This window comes from Balaenoptera physalus (genome assembly GCF_965194825.1).
Source record: "Balaenoptera physalus genome assembly, chromosome: 12".
Taxonomy (NCBI): domain Eukaryota; kingdom Metazoa; phylum Chordata; class Mammalia; order Artiodactyla; family Balaenopteridae; genus Balaenoptera; species Balaenoptera physalus.
Window position 1 is genome coordinate 68,009,551 of NC_138897.1, and position 21,566 is coordinate 68,031,116.

At 46.9% G+C, this 21,566-nt stretch overlaps 1 protein-coding gene across 5 annotated transcripts in view; it reads right to left on the minus strand.

The window, feature by feature from the left end:
• AFG3L2 (AFG3 like matrix AAA peptidase subunit 2) overlaps window positions 1-21,516 on the minus strand; it is a 27,392-nt gene extending 5,876 nt beyond the window's left edge. For 2 of the 5 annotated variants that reach the window (XM_082416960.1, XM_082416961.1), the window contains exons 1-14: window positions 21,276-21,516; window positions 17,404-17,503; window positions 16,587-16,664; window positions 14,467-14,573; window positions 14,177-14,329; window positions 12,117-12,191; window positions 8,863-8,987; window positions 6,857-7,130; window positions 5,435-5,572; window positions 4,759-4,912; window positions 3,695-3,802; window positions 3,474-3,599; window positions 2,694-2,804; window positions 256-371 (exon numbers count right to left, since the gene is read on the minus strand). In XM_082416960.1, the coding sequence (XP_082273086.1) occupies window positions 256-371; window positions 2,694-2,804; window positions 3,474-3,599; window positions 3,695-3,802; window positions 4,759-4,912; window positions 5,435-5,572; window positions 6,857-7,130; window positions 8,863-8,987; window positions 12,117-12,191; window positions 14,177-14,329; window positions 14,467-14,573; window positions 16,587-16,664; window positions 17,404-17,503; window positions 21,276-21,392 (1,782 nt within the window). In that variant the 5' untranslated portion in view covers window positions 21,393-21,516. Of the gene's footprint in view, window positions 1-255; window positions 372-2,693; window positions 2,805-3,473; window positions 3,600-3,694; window positions 3,803-4,758; window positions 4,913-5,434; window positions 5,573-6,856; window positions 7,131-8,862; window positions 8,988-12,116; window positions 12,192-14,176; window positions 14,330-14,466; window positions 14,574-16,586; window positions 16,665-17,403; window positions 17,504-17,746; window positions 17,766-21,275 lie in introns of those variants that run through there. The other 3 variants (XM_082416957.1, XM_082416959.1, XM_082416958.1) reach the window with 3 other exon arrangements.
• Window positions 21,517-21,566: the final 50 nt, after the last annotated feature.

Sequence of the window (21,566 nt, forward strand, 5' to 3'; positions counted from 1 at the left end):
TTTCCAAGGTGTGTGGCTTGCCCTTCATTTTCTCTGTGGAGTCAGGGAAACCCTCTGGGCAAGAGAGCCCCAGACGCCCAAGCCTGACCCACGGTAGCAACTGCTTTTCCAGAGTGAACCCCTCCAGCTTCTGCACACTTTCCTTTCCAAACTTTATAACTCATCTGTGTGACCCCTTCACCCCAACACCATCAGCAGATGTTCCTGCCACGTGGCCCTGTGTGGCCACCGTCTGTTCCACGCCAACTGCCTCACCTTCAGGAGGGGGTCCGCGTGCTCCAGATACCAGCCGGCAACTGCGTGGCCAGCCTCGTGGTATGCCACCGTCTTCTTCTCCTCGGGCTGCAGAACCTGAGTTTTTTTCTCTAAGCCTGACATGCAGAACAGAAAACAAAACCCACTGCTTTAGTGACACCGACATCAAAGGAGATTTACACGATACCACACAGCGTCTCATCTAAATCGTGACTCAGAGACCAAGCTGCCTGTGACCATGGAAGATTCCCAATCAGGGGCAGAACGAAGCAAAGCATCAACTTCAAAATATACAACCACCGCAAAACGCATTCACTACCCCACCCCAGGCCCACTTTCTCCTACTCTCCCACTCGAGTCACATATCTTGTTTTGAGAAATAAACAGAAATGCAAAGTAAAATTCAGCACTAGGGTCAATTTGACACATAAAATTCACAGAAAATGAAGACATCTGGAAAGAGCTCACTGCCTAGTCTAGGCATTGGGAATCACCAAGTAGGGGGAGACAAGGACCCGGTCGAGGTGGCGGGCACACGAGGGTGGGAGGAGAGCCAGGCCCGTGAGAGGGCCTGGGATGCCTGCTCAGGCCCACAGACCGAGGCAGCAGCCCGGCACCCCCAGCAGTGCAGCTGCAGAGCAGCCCTGAGAAGGTGCCCCCGAGCCGGCCCGCGTGTTGCCAGAACTGAAGGACCCCCGCTCCAGCCTGGATGGAGGCGGACGCGGAGCTCGCCCGCACCTCTGGGCTGTAGTCTGTACTGATACAAAGCTCACACGTGACACCAGCTTTCTCGTGTTCCAGGTACTCATCTGAGAATTTCTCAGCTGGTAACACGTTAAGGAGTCTGGGAGACTGAAAAAGAAAAGAGGGCGAACTGTGTTCCCGAGGACTCAGCCCAGGACAAGCACACGCCGCAGAGCCGCCAGTGGGTGGGGAGAGGGCAGGTGGACAGCCCTGTGCTCCAGACACAGACACGCAGTTCTCATGCCCCCAAAACACAAGAACCCCCAGCTTGTCACAGGATTTCCTCTCCTCCGCTCGCGATCCCCGTCACAGGGCGCGTGCTGGCCCCAGCGGCTGAGCGTGAACGGCACGCCCGTGCCCCTCAGGGCAAGGGCTCTGCCCCACCCGCCGCCCTGGCCTCTTTCACAAACTCACTTTCCTACTAAACACGCCCCCCCTCCCCCGCTTCCCCCTGACCTAAAAGAACACAAAGAGCCTTCTCCTGTGTTTACAGTGAGGTATTTTAACTACACTCACAACTCTGTCATCTTAGACTTTTTCTTTTCCCTAACGAATCTCAAACGGTCCAGTCACTCACTCGGCCCCGCTACAACTCCCCCCACCAACCAACGCCCGGCCCCTCCCGGCCCCCCTGCAGTGGCACCTACTCCTTGTCTCACCTGCTAATGAGCCTGCCAGGCCTGTGGCACAAAACAAGCTTCGGAAACTGCTGACAGCCGTTTCCCCCTCGGCTGTCGGCTGCGTGGCCCGTGCCCTCGCCCACCCCGCACCACGGGAACCACGACCGTGCGCAGGACCCCACGGGGACATCCCGCCCCGGCTCACTTCCCGCCAAACCAGCGGCCCCGAGGACGCCCTTCCCACCTGTGGCCATGGGGCTCCCACGCTCACGTCCGCTACCGCACGTTAAGGACCAGTAGGGGCTCTGCCTCCAGACACGCCTCTTCTTCAAAGATGCATCTTCCTGAACTATCACTGACTATCCCGTTACTCAGTAGCTCAGGAAAACTCGTGTTAGTACAATACTGGCCGCAAAACAACATTAAAAAAGCTCTTAACACTCAAGGCTTGCTAAAATCTAGGCTTCAACACCTCTCTCCACTTTGTCTTCCTTCCCACAGGAACTGGAGTCTGAGCAACTCACCTCCCTCCCTGAGGCACAGGCCATGACCTGCTCCTCTGCTCACCCGCGTTCACACCACATCCCCTCCTCCTCCTGAGCCCAGTTTAAACCCCGCTCTTCTGTGGAGCCTGCCTGGCTGCAGTGCCATTCCCTCCTCTGAATGCCCAAGTTGTCGAACTGCTAGTTATCTTTTTAATGGTATTAACTATAAGCTCTCTAGAAAGCAAGGACAACACATTACTGGCCAACCCTGCTTGACAGGTGAGCATTTCCCAGTCAAACGGTTGTTACAGCTGTTCATCCATCACCTATATCTAGCTTAGAGCACATTTAACTCATGCGATGAAATTTTTGGAAACAGGGAGGTTGTGAGTGTTTTAGAAAAACTAGATTGCTATGATGCTATAATTCAGGGGAGGACACCTCCCTGCTTGCCGCCCATGCAGCATGAGGGTGGCGTCTCAGACCCATCCGACAGGGTGCCGGCGAGCCCCAGGCCTGGGCAGATACACGCCCTGGCCTCAAACTCACGCCATCCGCCCTTGGTCGTGGGTCCCACCAGATGCCTTACCGCCAATTACTCGTTCAATTGCTTGTTCGAAGTGTTTCTGATTTATGGAATCTGAAAGGTGTCTCGCAGCGATCAAAGCAGCTTCATTGCAGACGTTGGCAACATCGGCTCCTGTGAAAGGGACACACACAATGGCTCACCCACCAAATACACCTGAGCTCACTGGTCACACATTGTGAAGAAGGGAACCCGGGCCAACCGTCCACCAGCAGCAGGCTGTAGCGCTCAGTCCTGCCTGGCACAATCTGGCCCCTGAATTGCGCGCTGAAAGTATCAGCAGCAGACAGATGCCCACAGGCAGCCCTCCACCTTTAGAGACTGTGCAATGACAGCAAACTAAGACAGTGCTTTAAAATGCCCATCAACTTAGTTCCACCATCTCTGTTGGGAAAGTGACTTAAGTGGATATTGGGCAATCTGCTGAAATATAATGAAATACATAGGCATTAAAATGACCTAATGCATTCAGTTAAACAACGAAAGTTAAACATGAGAAGCTTGCCAAAAGCTCTCTAGATCCTTAGGTCTCTGTAAATTACCTTTACAGAGAAAGTATATAGGGACACAAATAGGCCATAACACAATGTATGTGCTCAACAAAAAATATTAAAAAGTCAGGCCCCTGGGACATTGAAGGTGCCTGTGCCCGTGTATATAACCTTCTCAGGCTGTAGATAGATGGTCCCTTCTATTTCATGTTAAGTTCAGAAGAAGGGAGAGAGGGAACAAGAAAGGAAGGGTCACATCCTGTAGACACAACAGCAGGTCGTGCTCACCTACCTGAAAACCCCGGGGTCAAGGATGCGAGTCTTCTTGCCAGCTTCTCCTTTTCCAGGGTGCTGTCCAGTTTCAGTGGTCGGAGGTGAACTTTGAAAATAGAGGCTCTTCCTTTTATGTCCGGCGGTCCTTGAAAAATTATTTTTAAGGAAAAAAAAACCATAGTGAAACAGTTGTACCCCTCCTCACAAGAACTGGCCTGAATCCAGGGAAAACCATCTCACCAATAAAGATCTGCCTGTCGAAGCGCCCTGGCCTCATCAGCGCGGGGTCCAGGATATCTGGTCGGTTGGTGCCCGCCAAAATGACCACGTTCGTCGTTGTGTTAAAGCCTGGAAATAGAACAAAGGCATCACCATTGTTAAACGCCGTGAGGAAGAAGGTGACAGCGTGCCTGTCCAGAACGTATGAGCACGAGACACACCACTTTAGTTTTCTATTTATTATCTAGTGATTTTTTAAGTCACAAACTTAATGATTTTTCTTACTATTCATCTTGTCCTTAATGATTAAGTCATATATAGTATAAGACTTAAAGATTTAAGGATCAACTACTAAAGACAAATTACCGAAGATTTTAACTTATGTAACTAGAAATGTAGATTACGTTGTCAACTTTACCAAGTTTTAAAAAATCAGTAAGGTTTAATTTGCAAAGGAAGTGTCTGAACTCCCTGGGCCACAGGGACCACTCACTGCATATCTGAAGGCAGGCACCACCTCACCTCCAACCTCTTCTGCAGACTCAGCCTGCTCGTCTGACTGGCCATTTCTCAAACGGCAATGCCGTGGCCACAGAGCCGTCACCCCCAGGACCCTGGCGCTGAAGAAGCCTGGCCCGTTCCTCCAGGGTGGGCTCTGCTGTGCACGGGGGTCCGCAGAGCCGAGGATCAGCCCCACCTTCTCAGTCTGGCTCCCATGCCCGGCCCAGGAACGCAGACCCACTCAAAATCTGCCAAATTCGCACTTGCTAACGCATGGGTTTTCCTGATCCTTCAGAATCATAAATGGTTTGAGAATGAGATTATGATTCTTTAGTGAAGCATTTCACCAGTTTTTCTCTTACTTGGCACCAGGTACAAATGCCATCTTAACACCAATATTAAGTTACGGCAGGCTGCCAGGCAAGACTATTTTGCTATTACCTGTACTGGAATAAAAGAGCCTTTCGATAGGGCTGTTTATTTTAGCAAACCCTCTTTGCTCTCTGTATCAGCACAGGACTCTCATTTTAGAAACATGAAGAACAATTAGCGCAGTTCAAAACACAAAAGACTTGAATATTCACCATCCATTTCCACCAGCAGCTGGTTGAGGGTATTCTCCTGCTCACTCTGCCCCCCGAAGTTGCCCCTTCCTCTCTTCCTTCCCACAGCATCTATTTCATCGATGAAGAGGATGCAAGGGGCATTCTTCCGAGCGAGGGCAAATAAGTCACGGACCTGGATGAAAATGTAAGCACTGGAGTCACTTGACAAGTGAGTGTTATCCTCCCAATAAAACACAGACATCAAGCTTCCTGTCCCCCAGGAAGGCCATCCTGTGTCACACACTGTACAGTACAAATTTAAAAAGTTACAAGCAGCAAAGAAGTCACATGGCAAACGGTGGGAAACTTATGTAAGGTGAGCAAATATTATTTCTAAAAGCTCATCAGTTATTGTTATGTAAGAAGCACGAACACCAACAAACTGACGCTACATATCTTTGTCCTACTAAAAGGTAACAGGTAGAGTTGTAAAGTTTGTATTCAGTTTATAAGTCCAACCACCCCGGGCCCCCTTCACGCCCGAGGCAGGCAGTAACAGCAGACACTTACTCAAACACCCAGCGACGTGTACACACAGCAGAGGCATGACCCTCCTGAGCCCAGCCAGCTGTCGCCCCGCCCTCAGACCACGGCAGTGGGGGCCCTGGCCCACCTTCTGACCTGCTGAGTTAATACAGTGTGAGGTGAGACTTACTCTAGCTGGACCCACACCGACAAACATCTCCAAGAACTCAGATCCACTAACGGTGATGAAAGGGACGTTGGCTTCTCCGGCTGTGGCCTTCGCCAGCAGTGTCTTCCCAGTGCCTGGAGGACCGGTGAGAATGGCACCCTTCAGATACAAAAAAGAGAAAGTATATTTGACCAGAATTTCAGAAAAATAAATTGCATATCCATAAATAATTCCAAGGTATAAATCTGTCTACAAATTTTAGTGATATACACTAAATATTTCTTAAACATGTGAACAATGATAGTAATTATATTAGTAAGAATATTAGTAACATTATATTAGTAAGAAGAGAAAGAAAATTATATGAGAAATACAGAGAAATATATTAGAAATTATATTAGAGAAACATAGAGAAAGTAATTATATTAGTGAGAAGAGAAAGGAAAAGACTATTAGAGACTATACTGTTTTAAAAAACTTGGTAAGAATGTGAAATTTGAAATACTTCTCTTACTTTTTAAGACTTTTAGTGTTTCTTTTTAGACCTAACAGTATATAAAGGGTGACTTAAGTTGGGAATCTACTAATAAACCGCCTGAGGTTTACTTCAATAATTCAAGGAGACACAAATATCACACTTCCCACTTACATTTTACTTATTTTCTTTCCTGTAAAATTTCACAAATGAAGTAAAAATTTAATAACCAATGATGAACTTAAAAAGAATACTATGTTTGCTCAAACACTGTAATTACTTAAGTCGTGGAGATGCCTAAATATGATGTGAACAGGTATGCAAGTATAGCAAATTACAGAACTATAAAATGTGACTTTTTATCCATGGAGGCAGGCAGGACATGAAATCAAGGAAATGATGATTCCCTTTACAAAGGACTCCTTTAAAGTAAACTTTATTAACGGGTTTTAAAAAGAATTAGTTAAACATTTTCTCTTCATTTACTTAATGCCTGAGCCTGGCCCTGGGGACACAAAGATGGGCAAGGCTACCCGTGGCATGCAGTGGGCGGGGGGAGGTCTGTCCTCCATGGAGTCCTGGGCCACGAACCTGAGTTCCAGGCCAGGCCTGCTCATGGTGCTGAGGGAGGGACAGCGAGGTCACAGCAGAGGCAATGTGCTCGGGGCTGCTAAGAGGGGGTTGTCTAAGTGGCCCTGGAGGGAGAAGGCAGCAAACCAAGGGGAGAGGACACACATTTTCTCGGGAACACACGCTACCTGCAAGAAGACACATCCACGCAGGACAGCCGACCTGAAGAGACGCGCAAGTTAAACGGAGACTAGTAAGTTAAGATGGAGGAAGGAGAGAAAAAGAGCTACTTTATAAGTAATCAAACTTCATAAAATTGTAACTTCAGAGATCAAGAAATACTTCAGAAGATTTTTGGGTTAATGAGCTGAAAACCGTCTTCTGAAAGTTCATTTTACCTTTGGGATTTTTGCTCCTAGGTCTTGATACTGCTTTGGGTTTTTCAGGAAATTCACAAATTCCATTATCTCTAGCTTGGCCTCCTCGCAGCCCGCCACATCTTTGAACTTCACATCTATCTCGTCCTTTAGGACCTTGGCAGTGGTTTCTCCGACACTGAAGAGTCCGCCCATGCCCCGGCCCGTGCGGCCGATGCCGGCCGGCCCCCTCCGAATGGTGTAGAGCAGGAAGGTGATGATGAGCACGGTGGGCAGCATGCTCAGCAGGAAGGAGCTGGGGGCCACACGACAGCGCAGCGCTCAGGCGGACGGCCCTGGCTCGGCTGCCCTGTGAGGGACCCGCCACCCCGTAACTGCACACGGTTTCTGCCTGTGCAACACCGGGCTATCCGGGTACATCTGAGGCACAAGGAGACTCTTAGTGTGTCAGTATCACTGAAGGAGAATCTCAGAAAGACCAAAGAAAAACCTGTTCTTAACACGTACGCTGTCCAGTGGTGCTTTATTCCTACCTCAAGAACCACCATTTATGCACAGGACAGACCTGTGATTTACTATCACTACATCAAAATTTCAAAGAAATTTCGTTCAAATTGCTCATTTAACAATTTTAACATGATTCTGGTGTTAGCCTGGGTAGAAATTCCAGTTCTCTCATTGGAATGCATCAACTTATTCTGAAGAGATGTCTTCCAAATATTCAATCCTTGCGAAGGCAACAGTGGTGAAAGCTGTCTCTGGGCGGCTCATGCAGGCTCACAGACCCAGGGGCAGGGGTGCCCTCCAACCCGTGCCTGCCCTGGGGGGAGCGGCTCAGGGATGACCTACAGCCTTTTGCTTTCTGTTTGTCTTAATAAAGTCAATTTCCACACAACCACGGGCACAGACATATACTTATACTGGGTAACAGAATGCAATTTAGTTTAACTTACCCTAAGAAATTTAGGTCAAAACCTGATACATGGTTTATGTAAAAAACAAAACAAAACAAGAATAAAACCAGGATTAGCTTTCTAATTTTTCATCTATTATAAAATTTTAAATGCTGCTATAGCATTTAAACCATGAACAATTTACCTTTGGTTTATTTCTGGAGAAAAAAAATAAACACACTGACAATAAAGGTTTAAGGAATGGTGCAACAAAACTTTGTGTAATGTTTCAGGACCAGCCTACAAAGTTAAGTAATTATATGATAACTTCGGGGACCAAGGGATATATTGCATCACGTGTGAAATAATCTCGGCAGCTAGCTGGATCTATTAATAATACTGCAGGTAGATTGCAGATCTACATACACCAAGACTCAAGAGAGTCCCTGAAGCCGAGTAAGACCATCAGCTCAATAACATGCTAGCTACCCCTTTCTCTGCTTTCTTACATGTACAAAAAAATTAAGCTTTATTTCTACTTTCACTCTCAAACTGGTAACTAAATCAAGGTATGCGTTCTGCATTTAATGCAAATGGGGTCACCACCAGGAGATCTACCAGGGCGTCCATGGGTGAGCACTCAAAGGCCATGTATTCCCAAATAAACCCAAAGACAAGCAACTCCTGAAATCAACAAACTGTTCCTGAAAGACTCAGACCCGAAGTAGCCTTTCTAAAGACAAATAACCTTTAAGTGAAGAAGCACCTCTGACCAGAGAGGAAGAAGCATTACTTAAAAATCCTGGAAACTCTGTGAAATACAAATGTAAAGGATAGTTAAAAGGTGGGAATGCCACTCTTTAACACAAACAGGCTCTTTATGCTAAAATCCTACTCAAGAACGGTGCATTGGACATTAACCCCAAACCACTGCTTAATCAAGATAAATATTAACATGTAGAAAATCAACCAGTCTCCAGCAAACTAGTAAGTTACTAATGGTTGAAAAGAACTCTGGCCAAACTGAGAGGCCTGTTGAGAATATAAAGGGTGATGCGATGCCCCCTGGTGACAGAACACACAGTGAGCCCAGGGGCACAGGCAGCCTCCTGTGTTCACAGACACGCTTCTTACCCGTCACTCTCAGCAATGTAGACCACAGGGACCCGATTCTCCCCTTCTATGCCCAATTCCTGCTGTAAAGTTTCCAGATTCCGCTCAAAGGTGTCCACACTGCCAATATTGAACCAGACATATTGCTGTAAGGACAGAAAAACAAAATATCCTAATTTTGTTAGGGGAATGAAGAGGAAACAAAGGATTCAATTTACAAAGGATTCAACTTTCCAAGAATTTTTCAGAAATACTGCAAATTTACAAATTAAAAAACCCAACAATAACACAAGACTTGTTTTAACCATGCAGTGACTAAGCTTCACTCAGCGAGAACCCTTGACAAGCCTCAGCCAGTAGGCATTTCTATAGCAGCATTCCTCCACGGTCCTAAAATTGTAAACTTGAAAAATGAAAACTCTCTTTGAAAAGACAACCCTTTTCATAAACAAACAAGCGTCCTTTTCCTCTTGTCCACTTCCCAGGAACTTCTTAGCTGCCTGGTCCCAAACTAAACACCAGCCTGCGGCAGTGATGGCACTTCTCAGTGTTGGGATGGTTCCCAGCCCCAGATGCACCACGACACCCTGGGTCCTCAGAAGGAGGTGCTATCACCGACCGCTAGAAGGCAGCTCCACCCAATGGGGCAGAAATCCCCTCCAGTCACTGGACCTGGGAGTTCCTGGGACCCTAGGGAGGGACACCCGAAGGGCTGGAGGCAATGGCGATGCTCCCCGCCAGCACAGGGTTCCCCACCGTGCTGGCGTTTACTGTCCCCGTATGACAGAGGACAAAACTACAGGGGTGACCTCACCGCCCACGGTTACACATCTAGTAAGCCAGCCCAGGTAGGCTGGCTCCAGGGCCAGCGACAATAACCAGCAGGCCACACTGGCTCTCCGACACAACCACTCCCACCTCTGGAGCTTCCCCACACACTGGCCCCTGTTCCCAGCACCCGGCAAGTATCAGCTGCACTGCACAGCCCCGAAAGACTTTATTCCTCCTCTAACCTGCAAACACCTAAAAAACACGTAAACCTCAGACACTTGAGACGTGTACACAGACAAGAGCAACACGTCCCCGCAACCCTTCCACCACCAGGGTTACTGAGTGGGGGCCGTCACTCTGGTGTTTCTCTCCATGTGTCTAAAAACAAAAGACGGCGAGTAAGTTGTATAATATTATATAACAATAGTTCTCGGTAAGTTGTTCACAGACAAAGCTACACGATTCCTGTGGTTACAGGCCCCAAATGTGTCAATGACAGAACACTCCCCAACTTGGCTCCCACCACCAACGGGGCAACAAGCTAAATGATGCCTCACATCAGAGAGTCGGGCGGACCAAGGCCCAGCAGCACGGAGATTCCAGGGACAAGACCTAGGTGAGACCCTCTGGGGTGGGTCCCAGCTCCGCAGGTGATTCCTATGCACACTGAGGTTTGACAACCACCACTGACCTACACAATCTCATTTGAGAGCTAAGCCCTAAGAGCATTAGTGTCACTCCCATTTTAAAGATAAAGAACTGAGGCTTCGAGGGGTTAGGCCATAGAGCTAGTAAAGAGCAGAGCTTATCTGAGGCCAAGTGTATCAGACTCCAAAGCCTGTGCTTATACAGCACAGCACAGCAATTAATATCGCTATGCCATAAGCAGTTGGACACTGAAAATCTTAGACCCATTTCCGAAAGCTTGAAATAGTCTTTATTAAACAGGCAATACATATTCTCTGTAAAAAACTAAAGAAACACAAACATAATGAAAATAAAAAGCATCCATGACCTCAATATCCAGAGATAAACACTATTAGCAATTTTGATGTTGTTTTTTCAAGGTTTCATAATACCCCTTTTACAATCTTGAAATATGCACAATTTTGAAAAGAAATCAACATAAAACCTTAACTGTAATATAAAGGAGTGGTACAAAGTAATTTATAATAAGATGGTACGAATTTCAATATGAAAATGCTTGTGCATGCCAGTACTAAGTGTAAAAACTGCTCCCCAGGGAGGAGCAGGCCCTACTGAGAGCCGAGCCCCAGCAGGTGATTAAAGAGGGACGTGAGGAGCCGCTACTGCTGACCAGGGGCCTAACGGGCCTGTTTATATGGTTCTAATTTTTTGCCCTATAAACAATGTTTTGGAGGACATCCTTGCACAGACACCTTTACATGCATCCCTAATTATTTCCCTAGGATTATCACTGAAGCAAAATTACTGGGTGTATGCGTACTTTCAAAACTGCTGATACACACACTGCCAAACTGTCCTCTTGAAAGGGAGTGCCAATTTAATTCCCAGCACTAAAAGTCTGAGGAATAGTTCTGAGAAAAAAAAAAGTAGCATGGTTATTAATGAACATTTCATCATAAGATAAAGAGAATGGGGGGTGGGGATTAAGACAATTCAAACAACTTTCCTAACAGTGACTGAAATACCAAAGTCCTATGACGTTACAGATATTCTTATATTTATTGATACGTTATCAGAGACATGGTCACCATCAGTTCTCTTTTTCCTTAAATGTGGCCCCATCCAGGCAGGATGACGACGAAATGGTGAAGCGAAGGCATCCTGAGATAGAAGGGATGCAGCCTGGAAGAGGGCTGGCCCTAGAGGAGCTGTAAGATCGCAGGATGCCCAGGGGCTAGGAGTGGGCCTGGGGGTTGGGCCCAGGAGGGCTGGGAATCACCTGGAAACCTCATCTGCCCCCTCCCCCCTCCCCCCCATAATCCCCTCAACCCACTCTGGGGTCTCTGGAACACAGTTCAAACTGGTTGGACAAGAAATACAAATGTTTTTTTTAAAATAAGAACAGAAATGGAAATTAAAATAATATAACATCACAAAACAGTTGGGAGAGATATGACCAGAATGCTTCTTAAACTGATTTGACAAAAGGTGTCTTAAGACATAAGCAATTCAGATTTTTAACATTTTTTTTCTTAACCAAACAACTGTTTTCTCAGTCTTGAAAAATCATAGATACTGGAATACTGAAAACTAGATTTCACTCACTGGTTCCTAAATGAACAGCCAACGTGATCACCAAACCAAACCAAAACCAAAACCACTGCCCAGTCCCTGCACACGTTACAGACACAACGTTCACATCCTCACTGTTAGTGAGGATCCTGGCTGCTGCGCTGCCCAGCTCCGACGCGGCCAGCATACATGGCTACCGCAACGTGAGGGAATGCTTGCTTTTCAGTTTTACATCTGAAAAGTTAATTTACAGCTAATTCACATCAATTAATAAAATCATTTACCCCATCAACAGGAGTTTTTCCTGGTGTAAAAGTCACTCGAACAAAACGCTTGTTGACGACTTCCAGTCTGTCTACCTGGAATTTTAAGAAGTTAAATATTCAAACATAAATTTACACAAAGACTTGAGATATTCTTTTAAGCTCATCTGAAATGCCTACATTTCAGACACACAAAAGAATATAAAGTAAAGAAAGAAGATAACGTAAGGATTCCCCGTGTTGCCCCCTCCTGTTTGAGAAAGAAAACATCACAAACACTGCTGAAGCCCCCAGTCACCCAGAGGTGGCCGCTCTCTGCAGCGGGTGCTGGCCACCCCAAAGCAGGGCCTGGTCCCAGGCCACAGAGACCCAACCCTAAACAGACACTCACTTCTGCCTGTTTTTAAACTTTAAAAATGGTCTCATCTGGCATGTACTTTTCTACAACTTTTTCTTCTGTCCTTGTATTTGTAAGGTTCTCCTTGCTGACATGTCAGTTCTGCAGGGTACCCCATTTTATAAGTACACCCCAAGGTATTGGTCCATTCTCCTGTTCACAGACATTCAGGCTGTTTCAAACGCTCCCCCATCACAAACAATGCTGCTGTGAACATTCCTGTGTATACCATCTGGACATATCTTCAAGAACTTCCCTGGGATACGTACCTATAGATAAACACAGTCCGGCTAGGCTGCAGGGCAAAATCGCTCTCCAAAACACTACTGTCCTCACTTGCTATTGTAAGACTTTTAAATTTCTGCCCCTCTACGGTATAAAATGGTTTAAACTTGATTTTCCTGCAAGCTTCTAACTACACAGGGTCCTGAAGATCGCTTGTACACCTCACCCTGAGGGCTCTGGCTGCTGCGGAGTGGAGCACTTTTGGGGGGGCCCGTTTCCTGCCGCTGTCAAGTCTGCTCTGGCAGGAAGTCTGGAAGGTACGAGCCCAATATGCGAAGTGAGGGAGCCCTGGAAGGTTCCAGGAGGAACCGGAATAGGGGCTCACCATCTGGAAAGGACTATAGAACTCTACCCCCCATAAAACTGCTGGGGCAACGGTAGACTGAGTGCAGAGAACCAGCAGGTCAGGAGGAGATGTGGCTACAAAGCCAGGACCTGTCCCCACACTCGAAGGATAGGAGTCACTTCTTAGAAAGCAGGCTCCTCACGACACCTGGGAATCACACAGGTGAGAGCCTCACTTGCTTCAAAAATCTGAGTAGATAATCGTTTCCATTTTGTCCATCCTCACCTTACTGTACGACCTTTAAAAATAATTTTAGATTCTTTATATTTCTTAAGTATTAACATCTTTATTTTACTCATTTCATTGAAGAAAAATCCAGTATTGAGAGCTTAAATCATTTCCCCAAGGTTACAGAGCAGGCCTAATCCTCGTTCTCTTACTACCACTTTACTTCATCAAGTCTAAGATGGGCATTTTTCATATTTTAACCTCTCAGACGTTGGGATGCATGTTGACAACTGATGGTATTACACAGTTTCACTGGCGGCTCACTCAATCTTTCTTAGTGACATGTAAAATAACATGTGCCTTACAATCCACAGCATCTTAAATGAGCTGAAACCGGGTCTCACTGGGCAAAGACCCAGCCCGGCGGCACAGAGCTCATGCCCAGGCCTTCACTCAGAGCCCATGGCTCTCACTGTAAACACTGAATCACCTATTCACCCACTTCGAGGCCCACAGGAGATTACAAGCAGTGAAGGTGTAAAGGAGCTGGGAGAGGCTGGGAAAGGTGCAGGGAGGAGAGGCACCCGAGGGCACAAGAGGAATGATGGGAGCAGACGGGGACGCCAGAGCAACAGTCAGGAGCCGTGGCTCCAAAGCGAGGCTCTAGCATGAAAAGAAATAAAAGGAGTTTGTGGTAAATTTGGGACTGCTGGGTCAAAACAAACAGGTTCCTTGGTTGCAGTACTTTCCAGCATTAGAAAAATCCAACACGGGACTTGATGACGAACAAGCCTGGCTAACTTGGTGGCTGTTTATCACTTTATTGGCCTCATCTGAACCCCACCCTTTGAACCCCTGCAGCCTGCGGGCCCACACAATACTTACTACTCCTTTGGAAAGATAGTTATTGACAAAGTCCTTCCATGTGATTTCTCTCCCGGAGCTCTTGAACAGGAAGTAAAACAGGACTCCTCCCCAAAACAGGGCAGTCCAGAGAAAGTACATCCTGAATTCCTTGTCATCCCACGGAACGTCACCCTGGGCAAGGAAGGAGACATTTCTGTGAAGCATGCAATGTAACAACACGGTCTACGCTGTGCTGGATGCAAATCCCTTCCAATGCCATGAATGCCACCCCAGAGCCCCAACGTCAACCACACAGTGTGGAATCAAACCTTCTGGAACCTGGACCACCAGTGAGAATCATCTTTCTTCCCACCTCGTTTTCCACCACCACCAACTCCTCCTCCAGAAGGACGCGGGGCAGCCGCTGGCTTCGGTTCTGTTCACAGACAGAGAGTGTGTACAGCGGCACAGCAGGATTTCCTATCTCTCAGCAATGTTTTCATTAATACCGTTTAATAAAGTTTTATTGCAAAACACATGGCAACTGATCAGTTACTAAACAAAGTGCTATGAGGAAGCCTGAGACTAAGAGAGAGAGGGGTAGCCCGCAGGGAGGCTCCCGGAGCTTCACACGCATGGTCTCACAAGCTGCACACTTACCCAAGGACCAGCAGACACACGACTCCGCCCATCTTACAGATAAGAAAGGGGCTGACATGCCTGCTGATCACCTGGTGCAGTGCTCAGTGACAGTGAGCAAGTGACAGAGCTGGGATCTGAGTGCACATGAGTGCGTTCCTGAGTTCCCACCTGAAGGTAAAAAGTAGGTGCCCCCGCCCTGCCCCAAGCCCTGAAGTGAACACTTAACAGTTTCTTCTGCAGGAAAGACATGATTTTGATAACTGGCCAAAGACAAAACCACCACCACCACCAACAAACCCACCTCATCCCCATAAAATCTGTTGGTAAGAATCTGAAATTAGTCACTGTCATGAGTTGAACTGTGTCCTCCCAACTCATTTGCTGGAGTCCTACTCCCCAGTGATCTTAGGGTCTTCACCAAAATACACAAGTTGAAATGAGGTCACATGGGTGAGTCCTAATCCAATATGATTAATGTTCTTATAAAAAGGGGACATTTGGACACAGACATGCACAGAAAAAAGGAGACATGAAGAGACCCAGGCAGAAGATGGCTGTCTACAAGCCAAGGAGAAGGCCTGGAACAGACCTTTCCCTCACGACCCTCAGGAGAAACCAACCCTGCCGCCTGCCGATACACTGATCTTGGACATCCAGCCTCCAGAACTGAGAGACATACTGTTGCTTCTGACACCCAGTTGTGGAACTTTGTTCTGGCAGCCCTAGGAAACTAATACAGTCACTAATACCTTCCCTTTCCCCCACTTCTCCATCCTTTCAAAGACCCACGAATACTGTTCTGACATCTTCAACTCCTGGGAAGCCACCCCCTCACTGTGCAGGCCAGGAGGCTTCAGCACCCAGTCACCTGCAGGGCTTCATGGCCTGGGCTTCCTGCCGTGCTCACCCCTCCGAGATGCACACAGGGAGCTCCCGCACCCCTATCTTAAGTGAGGCAGGGTCTCAGAGAGGCAAGCCCACCGCTAAGAGGCCCAGGCCTGGGAAATAAAGAGGAGGCACCTTTCTAAAGTTGTTGAACGATGTCCCATGTACTCTGGGACAAAGTAACATATATGCAAAAGGTACCCAATAGGTTATATTTAAAAAGTGGACCAATCACCATTAATCAGTCCCAAACCAAGGTCAACAGGAAGTCGCCCGGTCACCAGCACTCCATCAGCCCACATAGCACTGCTCCTTCCTCGGCTCTGGCTTGGCTTTCATGCTCCACATTCTCTTAGCATGTATTTGTCCCTCCAACGAGACCCAAGTTCACTTAAAAACAAAGGCTGTATTTTATTTTTCCTTATATTTCCCTAGAAGGAAACGATGCCAGCTGAATGCCAGCACGTGCTGGGCACTGTGCTAAATGCTATCACACGTGAAAGGGGAACAGGGCCTGGGACCCACACAGGCCCCCAAGCCGCCGGCTCTGACAAACCCTCTCTGAGTCGCTAAGGGATGATAAGCCTCCGAGGAACAACTTGAAAAACACTGCACTCACAATACATGTCAAGTAAATTGCATGTATTGATAACATGTGCCAAATGTACTTACCAAATATGCAGTTAGATATGACTGATACTGACCAGCCAATATCTCTAAGGTAAACTTCAATTAATTCAATTTGAAAAATGACAAGAAATATGAGCAGAAAATTAAGATAAAACGAAACAGAATTTTATATGTGCTCCTAGACTACAGTTTCAGAACTGACTTAAGATTTTCTTTGTTCAGTGAAAACTATCAGCAACATCATATATTAGGGGAAAACAGTAAGTTCAAACATAATCTTTTGAAAAGGTACCTTTTTTTTCTCCCATAACTTCTTTAGGTTCACTAGCTTTTTTTCCATTTTTCCCATTGGGAAAGTATTTTTCAAATCCTGTTAGAAAAGGAAAAAAATACATATCCTCAAACTAAAATTCATCAAGTTTTGTGTACGTGCTCTTTGTTTTTATTTTTATTTATTTATTTAAAATAAATAAATTTATTTATTTATTTATTTTTAGCTGTGTTGGGTCTTTGTTTCTGTGCGAGGGCTTTCTCTAGCTGCGGCGAGCGGGGGCCATTCTTCATTGCGGTGCGTGGGCCTCTCACTATCGCGGCCTCTCTTGCTGCGGAGCACAGGCTCCAGACGCGCAGGCTCAGTAGTTGTGGCTCACGAGCCCAGTTGCTCCGCGGCATGTGGGATCTTCCCAGACCAGGGCTCCAACCCGTGTCCCCTGCATTGGCAGGCAGATTCTCAACCACTGCACCACCAGGGAAGCCCGCTCTTTGTTTTTAAAGCAGCTGATTCATCACTAAAAAGCACAAGCTAGAAGTATAGCATTGCTTGTGTAGGGAGTAAATCAAAGTCTAGATAATACAGCTCACAACCCCGAGGAGTCATAGGGAAAGGCCTCACTGGCCTGCCCACCTCATTACCGACAAAGGTGCCACATTTGAAGGTGACACACTGTCATCGCTGCAATCACACAGGAGGAGGTGGGGTGGGTTATAAGATGAGACAAGACTTAGGAATCAACCGAAACAACGCCTCTGCACCTGCCCTGTCAACGCCCGCTGACAGCGAGTCTCTGTCACAAGACTGTCTACCGTCACAGTCACATCTAAATGTTTACCTTTTGGAGGCCGAGAACAGAATCTTTGATAAGCAGCAATCACATCTGTCAGAAGAGAACTTCTGCTGGTTTTTGCTTGAGTTGTAGCATATTGATAAAGCTGCAACACAACATATAAATAAAAGCATGAAGGTTACATCAAGGTAAGAATGAAAAGAGCTTCATTTCCTAATACCACCAAGTGGATGAAATGCTTCTCCCTTCAACAGGCAGTTACAGACTAGAATAGAACGGCTCCCCCACCGAGGGAGGACTAGGGTTGTCCAGCCCTGGGCCGTTCTAGTGCAGCAAGAACTAGGAGATACACAATTCGCCCAGAAAACGAGAGTACTTCAAATCATACCTAATTAAGAGCTGCAGCCCAATTACGATTCTCTACCAACATGTTCACTCTGGCATTGTTTACTTAATTTGTAGCATTCAAAAGGCAAACTCTGACATGGAACATCTGCTGCCTCACTTGCAGGGTCTATCACACTACAAGGTCATTTACCTGAAATTACAGAACAATGCCGCTTGTGAACACAATACTAAATTTATCTGTGTTCAAAGACAAGAAAGTTATGGTCCAATGTCACTGATAGCCCTTGTACTAGTAACATTTGCTAACGGTATTTGATATACTGCCATCCTGACAAGTCCCCTTACAGATATATCTCTGCTTTAAATAACATGCTGCTAAAAATTGTTTGTAAATACTGCCTATATAAGTCAGAATATAACGTAAACAAACTGAACAAGCTCCTTATTAAATATTTAGGTGCACAATTAAAAGCAATCAACGGCAAGGTCCACTGAGGGCCTATATCCAAATTTGGCAGTGGAAAAGTTCAAGTAATCCTATCCTTTTGAAAAATGAAAATTCACCACCATTTTTTAGGACAAGCTTTTACATACAGGTGAGAATGTTTAAAGTGAAGTTCATCCGCATTAGTATCCATCCTCACTTGCCTCCTTTATGGTCTGATGAGAAAAACAAAATACCACAAAACCATATAAAATCACTTCACATCCACAAGTGTGGCCATAATAAAAAAGAGAGACAATAACAAGTGTTGGTGAGGATCTGCAGAAACTGGAACTCTTGTGCACTGCTGGGGTGATGGGTACAGCCACTTTGGGAAAGTTTGGCATTCTCAAAATGTTAAACGTAGAGTTCAGTTACCACGTGATCCAGCAAATCCATTCCTACTCAAGAAAACTGAAAACATATGTCCACACAAAACCTTGTACATGAATGTTCATAGTAGCATTATTCATAATAGCCAAAAAGTGGAAACAACCCAAATGTCCATCAACTGATGATGAACAGACAAAATGTGGTATATGCACACAATGGAATTTTATTCAGCCATAAAAAAGGAATGAAGTACTGATACACGCTACCATGAAACCTTGAAAACATTATGCTAAGTTAAAGAAACCAGACACAAAAGGTCACGTATTACATGACTCCATTTATATGAAATGTCCAAATAGGCAAATCCACAGAGACTGTAGATTAGTAGTTGCCTGGGGCTGGAGGAATGGTTGGGGAGAAATGGGGCATGACTGCTACTGGTTATAGGGCTTCTATTTGAGTGATGAAAATGTTCTGGAATTAGATAGTGGTAATGGTTGCACAAACTTATGAATATACTAAAAACCACGGAACAGTACACTTGAGAACGGTGGATTTTATGATATCTGGATTAAATAATCAACTAAAAACCAAAAAAGAATGAGCTGATTTAATTCCAAATTAATGCACAATTAATAGCAAAGTAAGACAGAAACACTGATACTGTTCTTGGTAGACAGCAATGGTGGTCTGAGAGAACTTGGAGCTTCTGTTATGTTGGGCCTCCCTGACGGCTGGGAACACTTGGCCTAAGAAATAACCACTGATAATGGATAAGAGTGTGCCATATGTCAATAAATATATTCCAATGCCAAATCCATTACGGGTGTGGATTGAAATGACCTGTTATCCAAGCTGGACAGGGCAAGAAGTCACTGAATATCTGCTCCAGGCCAGGTGTTGCCAAGCAGTGGGGAGCCCACAGGGGGACCAGAACCAGTGCTGCCTCGAAGAAACTCAGAAGAGTAAGGAAGAGTCCTGGGAACAAATCAATTACAGGACGGCACCGCACGTGCAACAATACAAAACCTTAAGTAGAAAGGTACAGAGGTGGCACAGAGAAGGAAGTGGTTACATGTTTAAGGGACCTAGCCATGTCACAGGGAAGTGACACCTAGCCTGGGATTTGAAAGACTCACAGTTCACCAGGCAAACAGTATCAAAACTTTTAATTTTGGTGAAGCTGGAAATCTGATTTTTTGCATGATGATCTTCAACATATCTCATGATATTAGGGGACTCACAGTCATGCACCTGCAGTGGGAGAAAACAACGAATGCCCAGGGATACTACTGTGAGGGTCAAATGTGATAATATATGGAAAAACACTTTTAAAATTGTGTGGCAATACCCAGATTTACATTATCATTTCCAATCATTCTGAAAGCTACTTGAGAGCAAGGGTTCTTTATTAACACCATATTAAGCAAGTCTTTGTATCACAATAAAGTACAGAAATGGGTACACGGTATGTACTTCATAAACATTATTAGCTTGCTGAATAATCAGCCCCCTTTAGGCTCTCTTTTCAAATTGCATTGACCTGGAATACCTCTAGCAATAACCCCCGTGACTGTATTTAATGATGAGATTATTTTCTACAAAAGAACCATCAATTAAATATTTTTCCTCTATCTAATCTAAGCCCATTCAAAGAACAATACATATAAAAGATTATGAATTTGCAAAATTTAAGTACAGAGGACCCCAATTTAGAGAATTAGGTTTTACGTCTGACGATGTGAGTACTTTTTAGTTGTGAAGCATCGGTTTCAATCCTTTGAGGATTATACCTGAGACCACACATCAAAATCTTTTCCCCAGGAACCTCACTGTGAGAACAGATTTTTAACAGATGAACAAACGTAGAGAAAAATCTGTCCTCTCAGCGTCCCTTGCAGGTAGCAGAGTAATGCCCTGGCGTCCCCACCCAGATCTTCAGGGCAGTACCAGGGAATATGTGGCACCGACTTCCACAAGCAGGAGACTTCCTTACACCTCAGCATCGAAGATTCACGGAAACTATAGTGCCACTCGAAAGAAAGGCCTTTTAGATAAGATTCCTGACAAAAAACCCTACAAACTCACAAGGCAGATCCCTACCTGCTTATTACATGTCTGAGTCCAATATTCACAAGGGACAAAAGAGGAATTCGAGCAAGGTAAGACGGGGAAATGGATGTAATGCAAGAAACGGAAAAAAGGCCTAGTGCACGGCCGTTCTGAGTAAGAGACGAAGCCGAATAACCCTGGCTGGCAAGGGGGCTTCGAGGAGAAAACATCAGGAATGCAGGTGCTATCACTGCCCTTTCCGTGTAAAGACTGAGAACACTTCCTCCAGGGCATCTGGCGACTGACCCCAGGGCTCGCCCACCACCCCCGGGGCTCTGTGCGCGGTCGTGGTCAATCTGCGCGAGGCGGGTCCGCCGCGCGCACAGCCGACATCGGCTCTAGGAGCCCGGACCTGACGGCGGCAGAGCGGCGCCCCTCTGGGGGGGACACCGTTAACGATCCCGGTTGTTAGGCGTCTTGTCCGCCGGACGGCGACAGCCCCACCCCCGAGCCCTCGCCGCCGGCTCCCGACGCGCTCCGCTCCGCAGGCCTCCCGGGCCCAGGGCAGCCCCGCCGCTCCGAGGCCCGTCTCCACCCGGGCCGGGGACCCACGCCGAAAGCAGAGCCCGTGACCTTGACTCCCGGAGCCGGGCCGGAAGCGGGTCGTCGGCCGGAAGCGGGCCGGGGGTGCCGGACTCACCTTCCGCAGGCAGAGCCGTTCGGTGGGGCCCGCGCGGCCGCCAGGCACGAGCATCGGGGGCAGCCCGCGGGTCCGGCAGGCGCCCCGGCCCCACAGCAGCAGGCACCGGTGCGCCATGGCCGCCGGCGCGTCCCTCGGGCCGGGCGCTGACGGGCAAGCGGCCGTAGACGGCCGGGCGCTCTCGGAGCTGAGGCCACGGGACGGCTCGCCAGCCACCCCAGGCTCTTCTGCGTCTGCTCGCGCCCCGCCCCGCCCCGGCGCGCTGACGTCAGCCGCACGGCGGCGTGCCCT